At 41.0% G+C, this 12,319-nt stretch overlaps 1 protein-coding gene across 2 annotated transcripts in view; it reads left to right on the top strand.

Moving 5' to 3' along the window:
- The window catches only part of LOC127426536 (zinc finger protein GLI2-like), a 139,008-nt gene that overhangs the window by 103,440 nt on the left and 23,249 nt on the right, over positions 1–12,319 (top strand). For both annotated transcript variants that reach the window (XM_051673404.1, XM_051673405.1), the window contains 3 exons: positions 1,142–1,321; positions 8,307–8,508; positions 8,655–8,844. In XM_051673404.1, coding sequence (XP_051529364.1) covers positions 1,142–1,321; positions 8,307–8,508; positions 8,655–8,844 — 572 coding nt within the window. The remainder of the gene's footprint in view (positions 1–1,141; positions 1,322–8,306; positions 8,509–8,654; positions 8,845–12,319) is intronic.

Here is a 12,319-nt window from a genome sequence, read left to right on the forward strand (position 1 = left end):
GAATTATTGGTTTTTGGCAAATATCTATGCTGATATCTGCCGATAATTTTTTTTATTATTCCCCCATGTTCCTTTGATAATTACGTTTTTTCAAATTAAAGCGACTATATGGAAACGTCCCTCGTCGGCACATTCATCATGTCTCCAACATTATATACTGTGAATAATAATAAAAATATATAAGCTACAAAAAGCTTTATAGATCATTGTAATGGAGCCAAGTCTCTGTCATTTCAAAATAAAAGTCCCCGGTGTGTTTCAGACTTGTTTAGTGTTAAAAGTCCCACGTTATGCACCCAGTATTCTTTTTTTCTAAATTATTATTCAGATCTTGGTTGAAAATAAACTAAATCTGGGATTTGATTAATTTTGGACTCTGGCCTCTATGTCTGTGTTGACTAAGAAAATGTTCTATGAATCGATTTTGAAAACTATCTGCCAATTGATCGGTTATCGGCCTTTTCCACAACCTTAGTTATTGGCATTGGCAAAATCCACTATCGGCCGACCTCTATTAGTAAGCGATTTTATCACACTGAAATCATGTTAACATGTATAATGTTAACCTTTTAAAAAAGCCAATTTCAATGAAACTTTTAACTTTTCCATCCTGTGATTTGTCCTTTGGGGGACATTATGGAAATGAATAAAGTAAAAAACCCAAGCAGAATTCCCTAATTTCATTCCCGGTCTGATGACAGCCCTCTCTTCAGTGCTGAATTACAATTACAGGTCGTTCGCAAGCTGAACGTTTGACATATAAATCACCCCTCCCGGTGTGTCAGCTGTAATGTGTTTGCACCTTTAAACTTAAATAAGCAGCGTGCAGGCGATCACAACAGCGATACAGACATAAAAGAGCACAGAGAAAAGAGTAATGGGGCTGTTTGGGAAAAAATGAGTGCAGGTAGATGTGGCCTTGAAGGGTTTCCAGATATATCTGAGCCTGGCAAACAGACTGCAGCGTTCAAAACACAGTGTTGGATCATATTTTAGGACCGTTTTTATTTTCAAAAGTTGGAATATATAGAAATGAAAGGCTTTGGAATAGTATCTGTGACTTTTTTGGTTTCTTTTAGTTGGCAGAAAGGGAGACATGACAGCAGAAAACCCTTTTAAATCTCGCTCTTTTACCTTACAGTGGCTCATGAGCATCTGAAGGAGCGAGGGCTGTTTGGTTTGCCCCCTCCTCCTCCCGGTGCGACCCCAGCAGAGTATTACCACCTCCTGACCGGACACATGAACCCGTACGGAGAGCTGTTCATGCAGGGCGCAGGGGCGGCCGCAGCTCACCTGCCAGACTATTTCACACCTGTGGACGGTGAGTCGCCTGACCGAAGAGTTGATTTATAGGAATAATATGGGTTGTCACTTAATGTCAGTGGACAATTCCATCCCAAGAATTACAGTACATTTGTTACACATAACCAGAAGTTCATCTGCCTGAAAAAGTAGTCCCACCTCAAAAGGATGATTTATGATTTTGCGGACCTGGAACATTCCTTTAAAATGTAAATTGATTTGCATATGCATAGAAGAAAATTATTCGTATTTATCAGATTTACCATCATGTTATGATAATCCAGGTACAATTTTATGATTATAGTTAGTAGTCACTCACAAAAAAAGTACTGTGGAGGTGCCACGGTACAATGATGGTATCAGATGGAAATACTATGGTACTTTTTTTTTCTCCCCAATTTGGAATGCCCAATGGTCTAATGGTATTACAATGGTACCATGGCCAAAAAACATATTAAAATCTGAAAAACTGTGGCATTACTATGGTACATGTCCCAAAAACATGGTATTACCATGGTAGCATGTCCGAAAAATCATAGTATTACTGTGATATATGTCTGAAAAAACATAGTAAAATCTGAAAAAACATGGTATTACCACACATGGTATTACTATGGTACCATGTCCGAAAAAACATGGTTAAATCCAAAAATCATGGTATTACCATGGTATGTGTCTGAAAAAAAAAAAAACCATGGTATTATTATGGTACCATGTCCAAAAAACATGGTAAAATCTCAAAAATCATGGTATTACTATGGTACATTTCCAAAACATGGTATTATCGTGGTACCATGTTCGAAAAATCATAGAAGTACCATGGTATATGTAAAAAAAAAAAAAAGTAAAATCTGAAAAAACATGGTATTACCATGGTATATGTTTAAAATAGCATTGTTTTTCCATGGTACATGTCTGAAAAACCACGGTATTTAAATGGCACCATGTCTGAAAAAACATGGTATAACAGTGGTACCATGCCCAAAAACATGGTATTACCATGGGATGTCAAAATATATTTGAAAATGAGTAGGTCACTATTGCGTGCATTGCTGGGTAATAACGGATTACATGTAATATGGATTACGTAATCAAATTACCAAAAATATTTGTAATTAGATTAAATAAAATTTTAAAATACTCACAATCCGATTACAATAATTTTTTATGGATTACATGATCACATATTAATCAGACAACAGCAGTCACAGTCATAGTTCCGATTTTATTGATCAGCGTCTTTTTTTAATCTTTTAATTTTTTAATTCTAAATCAGCCTACTGCTGAAATACTTTTGGTAAATCTTTGAGTGTTTTCAATGCATGTGACATGCAGACATCTCGGCCTGGATGAAGGAACACCAACTGCAACTCAACCCAGCTAAAACTGAACTCCTTGTCTTTCCAGCCAATCCTGCTGTTGAACACAACATCACCGTGCAGCTGGGTGCAACTACAGTAACGCCTTCCAAATGGTCAGAAATCTAGGGGTAACCATCGATAACAAACTCAATTTCACAGACCACATCTCAAAGACCGCAAGATCATGTAGATTTACACTCTACAATATCAAGAAGATAAGACCCTTCCTCTCTGAACATGCCACACAACTTTTGAAACTCTTGTTTCAGTCAGTTGTCATAACTAGACTGGACTACTGTAACGCTCTCATTGCAGGCCTCCCTGCATGTGCAATTACACCCCTGCAAATGATCCAGAATGCAGCAGCACATCTGGTCTATAATGAACCAAAGAGAGCTCATGTTACACCACTCCTTGTCTCTCTTCACTGGCTGCCGGTTGATGCATGTATCAAATTTAATTCTCTGATACTGGCATACAGAACAGTTACTGGGTCTGCTCCAGCATATCTAAAATCATTTCTGCAGAGCTACACGCCCACTAGAAGCCTGCAGTCGGCTAAGGAACGTCGCCTTGTTGTACCAACGCAAAGAGGCACCAAAACACTTTCCTGGACTTTCGGCTTCATCGTACCACGATGGTGGAATGACCTTCCCAACTCCATCCGTGAAGCTGACTCACTTTCTGTCTTCAAAAAATGACTAAAAACACATCTTTTCCATGAGCACTTAACCAGTCACTAATTTCATAAAAAAAAAAAAAAATTCTTGTTGCACTTTAATTTGTTTTGAATACTATTCTGATGCTAGTGAAGCTTTGTAATATGGCACTTTTTCGTACAACTGTCTCCTTAAGATGATTCGCTTATGTTTTCCTCTTTTGTAAGTCGCTTTGGATAAAAGCGTCTGCCAAATGAATAAATGTAAATGTAAATGTGACATCAAATAAATAAAATTTAGGTCAGAGGTAATCCAAAAGTATTCCAAAATTAATCAGATTACCTAAAACAGTAATCTAAGAGATTACATAACTGATTACAATTTTAGTTGTGTAATTTGTAATCGATTTACAATTCCAAAGTAATCTACCTAGCACTGATTGCGAGATTTTTTAGATTTAAGATTTTTGTGGATTTGGATCAAAGACACTAAAGCATCTCAATATTAATGGCTGATTTATTTTCCAGCCCTTTGTTTAACTGTCTTTACACAACATTTTCTGTTTGAATAAAGATGATCTGTCAATAATCCAATCAGTCAGAGTAAAAATACTGTGACGAAACGGCATCACATGATATTCCAGAGAAGTGTAATTTTAAACAAACAGATGGTAATATACAGCATCTCTCTGACTCTGTGCTGACTCTCGTGTCTCCTTTAAATAATCACACATGAAAAACAAACACAGGCTTGATAAAGTGTCTGACTCATGTAGGATCTCTGTCTCATCCATTCATGCTCTTTATGACAGATCTGAAGTGTGGCGTCCAGACGTGTGAGCGCACAGATCACGGGCTTTGCTATAGCAACAAGGTTGAATAGGCTCATTAAGCCGAGTTGACAGCGCATGCTTTGATCCGTGCGTTACTGTTGGTTTCCATCAACATGTTTTTGGTTACTAATAGTGGAGCAAGTCCAACACTTTACTGAAAATGACACGAGTCAGAAAAAGTGAGAGAATTGATCAATACAAAAGGAGAGGAAATAGAGCAAGTTGTAAACACATTTTCTTTGGTAGTATGTGGGTATATACAGAATCGGTGCCCAGAAAGTTTCACCGATTTTTGTAAAGTTGGAACGACCATGTTCTGCCATTAACGGCATGCAATTTCCACCACAAAACCACCAAATCATCAGATACATGCAGGCCCTTATGTCCAATTCCAGTCACACAGCAGTCATTCATAAAGATGCGAGTAAGACATTTATGTTGTGGTTTAAAATAGGTGCTAATTTTATGTTAGCATTTCTTTCGTAGCTTTAGCGTGATGTCCCTCTGTGTTGGGTCCTGAGGCGGCTCTTTACACTAAAGATGTGTTCGGGGCCGGCGTACTACAACATGCCTGAACATGACAGCAAACCCTCAGCTCATGCTAAGAGGAATGACTCGCACAGCAAATCTTAAGGGTTATTTATTAGCACTGTGGTCAGTAGGGAATGGACAAACACACACACACACACACACGCACACACACAAAGAAATTAGTTGTTTAATCCTGCTTGTGTTGGCACTATTTGTGATGAAATCATTATGGATGTCCGGTTGCCAGAGTCTCGCACACACACACACACACACACACACACACACTGGGTCTATTAGCACCAGCGCTAATGCTTAGCACCTGTTGAGTTTGCTGCAGTTATTTTTGTAATTCTCTTCTGAAGTAGCAAAAAGCCTGGAGCTAACATTCCGAAACGTACTACACGCAATGCTTCTAGCAACCTCAATTTCACGTGTCAGAGCATAATTCGGAACGCAGCGTGTTCTTACCATTCTCGTAGGAGGCGCTAGAGCGGGATATTCGTGTAAACAGTGTTCTTCTACATTCAGTTTTCACTTTTTGGTCATTTATTGTTACAGCGGAGCCAAATAACACAATAACGCACACACGTTATGTATTTTCAATGGGAATGTGCTCTTGTAATTAATTGACTAGTTGCGTCTGTGTTTACGTACTCCACATAGTAGGCAGACTTTAGTTCAGGGACTCTTCCTTTAGAAAGTGTTTGGAATCATAGTCAATATTACAGAGAATTGTAGACATCTTTGTGCACATGCTCACAAATGCACACACACACTTATTATTCACACACATTCCTTTCTGAGCCAGAATCAGCTCTGTAAATTACCCTCATTAAACAAAGCCAAGTCTGCAATAGTTGATTGTTATCTAGGTAATTACAGTAATTTATTGGCCAAGATTAATTATCCCAAATCAAATCAAAATGAGGTCACGCTGAGTTTGAGATGAAGACGATTAAGACAGTTCACTTAACCAGTTTATTTATCACTAAACCTGTTCAGTTTTTAACATACTGAGTTTTAAATGTAATATTCAGTTTCAGAGTTCTTTATTGGCATAAATGTTTTATACACAATATTGCCAAAGCATCAATACAAATAAAAAATAAGCAGAAAAAAAGGTGTCAGCAATAGTAACAAAAAATAGCTATATACAATAAAATATATTATAATAATCAAACATTTAAATAAAATTATAAACAAAACAAAATCAAATTAAATAGTGGTAGACTGATATGGGTTTTTAATGGCCGGCAATGAGAGCGCAGGGTGGCCATGTGGCCAATTAAAAGAGAGTCTCGTCAGTAGATTAAAGTAAATAAAAAACATGTATCGTTACTTAAATACATAATGCGTAAATTAAGTTTTCGTTTAAATTCTGCAATTATTTGTATATTTTATTTGCTACTATTAACTGTTATAAATATACATATACAGTGGCAAGTAAAATATGTGAACCTTTGGAATTAGCGGGTTTTCTACATTAATTGGTCATAAAATTTGATCTCATCTTCATTAAAGTCACAAGTATAGACAAACACAATGTGCTTAAGCTAACAACACACACACAGTTCTAATCTTGCATGTCTTTATTGAACATCACATTAAACATTCACAGTGCTGTGGAAAAAGTAAGTGAACCTTTGGATTTAATAACTAGTTGATCCTCCTTTGGCAGCAGTAATCTCAACCAAGTGTTTCCTGTAGCTGCGGATTAGACCTGCACAATGTTCAGAAGGAATTTTAGACCATTCTTCCTTACAGAACTGCTTCAGCTCAGACTTATTCTTAGGATGTCTGGTGTGAACGGCTCTCGAGGTCATTCCACAGCATCTCTTTTGGGTTAAGGTCTGAACTCTGACTGGGACACTCCAAAAGTGCATTTTCTTTTTTTGAAGCCGTTCTGTAGTGGATTTACTTTGATGTTTAGAGTCATTGTCCTGCTGCATCACCCAACTTCTACTGAGCTTCAGCTGGTGCACAACCACCCTGAAGTTATCCTGTAAGATATCTTGATAAACTTGGGAATTAATTTTTCCCTCGATGATAGTAAGCAGTCCAGGCCCTGAAGCAGCAAAGCAGCCCCAAATCATGATGCTCCCTCCACCGTACTTCACCGTTGGTATGATGTTTTCATGTTGGTATGCGGTTCCCATTTTATGCCATAATTAGTGCTGCGTGTTCATCCCAAAAAATTCAACCTTTGTTTCATCAGTCAACAAAACATTTTCCCAGTAGCATTTTGGAGTGTCAAGGTGGTCTTTGGCAAACTTCAGGTATGCAGCAATATTTTTGTTTGATAGCAGCGGCTTCCTTCGTGATGTCCTGTCATGGACACCATGTCTGTTTAATGTTTTCCGTATAGTAGACTCATGAACAGAGATGTTAACCAGTTCCAATGATTCCTTCAAGTCTTTAGCTGTCACTCTAGGGTTCTTGTTTACCTTATTGAGCATTCTGGACAGCCACTTCTAGTGAGAGTACCCACAGTACTAAATCATCTCCATTTATAGACAATTTGTCAAACTGTGGACAGATGAATACAGTATCTAAGCTCTTTGCGATAACTTCAAAACTCTTTCCAGCTTTATGCAAAGCAACAATTCTTGATCGTAGGTCTTCTGAGATCTCTTTTTTGCAAGGCATGGTCCACGTCAAAGTAGCTGTAACCCACACCTCCAATCTCATTTCATTAATTGGATACCAGGTTTGCCAACTCCTGAATCTAATTAGCATTTGTTGACGTCGTTAGCCTAGGGGTTCACATATTTTTTCCAACCTACACTGTGAATTTATGAATGATGTATTCAGTATGTACAAGAACAATGCAATAATTTGTTATTAGTTAGATCAGATTGTGTTTGTTCATTATTTTAACTTAGATGAAGATCAAACCAGATTTTAAGACAAATGTATACATAAATGCAGGTGATTCCAAAGGATTCACATATTTTTTCTTACCACAGTAAGGTCATCGGATGGAGTTATTGGCCAATTGTGATAATCTCAAAATGACCGAATATCGTCTGATTATATCAGATTTCACTTAAATGAACTTTAATAACTTTTTATTTAACAGATATACTGTACACAGAAGACATTGGAATTTAGTGATTAAAGCATTTATCTACACAGATTAATGAGAAAAGATGTATTTTGTCACGTAAACTTTGTTGAAACATCTTCATTCCTGTCTCCATAACATTAGAATGATGCCAGTTTCCCAGTGAACTTACAGTATCCACATACAGTATCTTGCATTTTCTGTGGCTAGTAATCAGTCTTGAACACGTATTGATGAGACTCGACTTTATCCCGTGGAGCTATGAGTCGCAGAGAGTGTGTGAGCGCATCGATCATGCAGTTGTGCTTGGTAAACACACACGCACACGCACATACGTTTCCTGAAATAGCACAGCAGTGGGCGGAGCTTGAAAATGACACATTTGCACACTGCAGCTGAGATTCAAACTGAAGTTTTGAATGAACACATGATCAGATGGTGAACTTGTGTCATGTGGAAAACTGAAGTATACTTTTCCTTAAGACCAAATAAATGTATTTAGTAAATAGGGTCAATTTTTATTATTTTAAAGTGTTATCTGTTTGTGTGTTCCACAGTGTCTCGGTTCCCTAGTCCTCGTTTGACACCCCGGTTGAGTCGGAAGCGAGCGCTGTCCATCTCTCCTCTCTCAGACGCCAGTATCGACCTTCAGACTATGATCCGCACCTCGCCCAATTCTCTGGTGGCCTACATCAACAACTCCCGATCCAGTTCGGCCGCTAGCAGCTCATATGGACACCTGTCTGTCGGAGGCATCAGGTAAAAAATGGATAAACCTAGATTTACGGACAGCAGTTACAGTATACTGTCAGAACAGATACCAGCTCTGCTCTGGTCCTGATAATCCACAGATCTGGGTTGATTGTCGAGGTCTGTGCTCATCTCTTCTTCTTGTTCTTTTTCAGTCCGTCTTTTCCCTTCCATCCCTCCATTAATCCAGTGGCGTATCAGCAGCTGTTGTCTCAGCAGAGAGGACTTAGTGCGTTCTGTCCCACGCCGCCACTCATACAACCATCACCAACATTCTCCACCAGACAGCATGCAATCAGTATTTCCAGCCTCACCACACCCACCACCAATGACACTGAGACCAAGGTAACACAACACCTTACCACAAACACAACACACAATCACACCTGTCCACCAACACAACCAATCACAAACACAACACATTAGCACAACTAAACACATCAACACAACTAAATACAAACATAAACTGACTAAACCAAACAACACCAAAAACATCACCAACACAATCAAACACAACACAAAAACAACATCACCAACATAATCAAACAAAACACCAACACAACACCAAACACAACACATTAACACAATCAAACACAACACCAAAAACAACATCACCAAAACAATTAAACAGAACACCAACACAATACCAAACATAACATACCAACACAATCAAATACAACATACCAACACAACACTAAACACAACACACCAACACAACACCAAAAGAACATCACCAACACAATCAAACACAACACACCAACACAATCAAACAGAACACCATGCACAACTCACCAATACAAACACAAAATACCAGCACAACCAATAATAAACACTGACAAAACCAAACAAAACAAACTCAACACCAAACACACCAGCACATCCAAACACAACACCAAAAACAACATCACCAACACAATAAAACACAACACATCTCCAGCCTCACCACACCCACCACCAATGACACTGAGACTCAACACCAACACATTAGCACAACTAAACACATCAACACAACTAAATACAAACATAAACTGACTAAACCAAACACAACACCAAAAACATCACATCAACAAAATCAAACACAACACAAAAAACATCACCAACACAATCAAACAGAACACCAACACAACATCAAACACAAAACTTAAACGCAATCAAACACAACACCAAAAACAGCATCACCAACACAATCAAACACAACATACCAACACAACCAAACACAACACATCAACACAATCAAACACAACACCAAAAACAACATCACCAACACAATCAAACAGAACATCAACACAACTCCAAACACAACACACCAACACAATCAAACACAACATAGCAACACAACCAAACATAAACACACTAACAAAACAAAACAAAAGGCAAACACAACACACCAACACAACCAAACACAACACTAAAAACAACATCACAAACACAATAAAACGTCGTGGTTACTTGTGTAACCTCCGTTCCCTGATGGAGGGAACGAGACATTGTGTTGATGTAGTGACACTAGGGGTCACTCTTGGGAGCCCAAGACACCTCTGGTCTTTGATAAAAGGTCAATGAAAATTGGTGAGTGGTATTTGCATGCCACTCCCCTGGACATACGGGTATAAAAGGAGCTGGTATGCAACCACTCATTCAGGTTTTATGCTGAGGAGCCGATATAAGGTCCGGACATTTCAGCGGGTACTTCAGCGTTGTGGCAGGAGGGACACAACGTCTCCTTCCCTCCATCAGGGAATGGAGGTTACACAAGTAACCATGACATTCCCTATCTGTCACTCACTCGACGTTGGTGTCGATGTAGTGACACTAGGGGTCCCTATACGAAATGCCACAATTGGCTGAACTGTGTTACGTGAACTGGCGGTGTGTGGTGGGCAGACTACTGTGTGCCTCATAGCCAGCACACCAGGTCGACACGTAACTTCCCCCAACATATTTATGAGTGTCGAACGGCCAACTACCCAAAAGATAGAGATAGGCTTAACCCAGTCGTGGCCTCTTTTCCCCTTCTTTTTTTCCACTCCCTAAAAAAGAAGGGGGATTATCCGACCGGGCCACCAGGTCTAGTCAGGGGGTGTCCCTCCCAAGGGGAAGACACCGCGGAGACCACACCTCGCCCAAAGAGAGGGGGGGATATTTAAGTGGAAAAATACGTCACATGGTCTTTCCAACCATGTGGGGAGTCTTCAAGGTAGATCCTGCCCAATGGGGGAGGAGTTACTACAAACATGGAGACTGGGGCAGAGGGGCTCTGCCCAAGAAAGACGCAGTTTGCCAACAGGGAAACGAATTAGCGAAAGATATATAATCGCATGGGGTTAGCCTTACAGGGAACCGCCACATGCGGAGCACCTACCCCAGAACAGGGCTCTTAGTTAGCACGTGTACTGGGCCGGCAGCGAGTCTTTCCGAAAACTCGACTGCCACAGGACTCGGAGGAAGTCAACCAGGGAACAAAGTTTGTGAACACTACTGGGAATTAATGGCGTACGTCTTCAGCTCCAAGGGAGGTGGAAAGCGCTATGTGCAAGCGATACACCCGGCCAGCTATCCCGGGCTTATCTGCTTGTGTTGCGTGCCACTACCTGGGATGAAACCGGTTCCACCCAGAGGCTGTAGAACCTTGCAAAGGTGTTGGGTGTTGCCCAGCCCGCTGCTCTGCAAATGTCTGTTAGGGAGGCACCCCTGGCCAGGGCCCAGGGAGCCGCTACACCCCTGGTAGAATGGGCTTGTAGCCCTACCAGGGGCGGCATGGCCTAGATGACATATGCCATAGTTATGGCTTCAATTAGCCAGTGGGCGATCCTCTGCTTGGAGACAGCGCTTCCTTTCCACTGTGCACCAAAGCAGACAAAGAGCTGCTCAGAAATTCTAAAGCTCTGCGTGCGATCCAAATAGATGCGTAAAGCGCGCACCGGACACAGCAACAACAGGGCTGGGTCTGCCTCCTCCTGGGGCAGCGCTTGCAGGTTCACCACCTGGTTCCTAAAGGGGTGGTGGGAACCTTGGGCACATAGCCCGGTCAGGGTCTCAGGATCACGTGAGAGTAACCTGGACAGAACTCCAGGCATGTTTCGCTGACAGAGAACGCTTGCAGGTCACCTACCTATAGCCGAGGATGCCATATGCCCCAGGAGCCTCTGAAAACTTTTCAGTGGAACCGCTGTTTTCTGTATGCCTTCAAACAGGCCAGCACTGACTGGGCACGCTCGTTCGTAAGGCGCACCGTCAGGGAGACTGAGTCCAACTCCAAACTGAGAAAAGAGATGCTTTGAACCAGGAGGAGCTTGCGCTTTTCCCAGTTGACCCGAAGCCCTAGTCGGCTGAGGTGTGAGAGCACCAGGTCCCTGTGTGCGCACAACATGTCTCGAGAATGAGCTAGGATTAGCCATTCGTCGAGATAGTTGAGAATGCGAATGCCCACCTCCCTTAACGGGGCAAGGACAGCCTCTGTGACCTTCGTAAAGATGCGAGGAGACAGGGACAGACCGAAAGGGAGGACTTTGTACTGATACGCCTGACTCTCAGACGCAAACCGCAGGAAGGGTCTGTGTCGAGGAAGGATTGAGACGTGGAAGTATGCATCCTTCAGGTCTACCGCCACGAACCAATCTTGATGCCGGCCGCTCGCCAGAATGCGTTTTTGCTTCAGCATCTTGAACGGGAGTCTGTGTAAAGCCTAGTTCAGAACTCACAGGTCCAAGCAACCCACCACCTTTTTTCGGTACGATGAATTAGGGGCTGAAAAACCCCTTCTTCATCTCGGCTGGAGGGACAGTTTCTATCGCGCCCTTCCGTAGGAGGGTAGCAATCT

Source organism: Myxocyprinus asiaticus, chromosome 35 (assembly GCF_019703515.2).
Source record: "Myxocyprinus asiaticus isolate MX2 ecotype Aquarium Trade chromosome 35, UBuf_Myxa_2, whole genome shotgun sequence".
NCBI lineage: Eukaryota > Metazoa > Chordata > Actinopteri > Cypriniformes > Catostomidae > Myxocyprinus > Myxocyprinus asiaticus.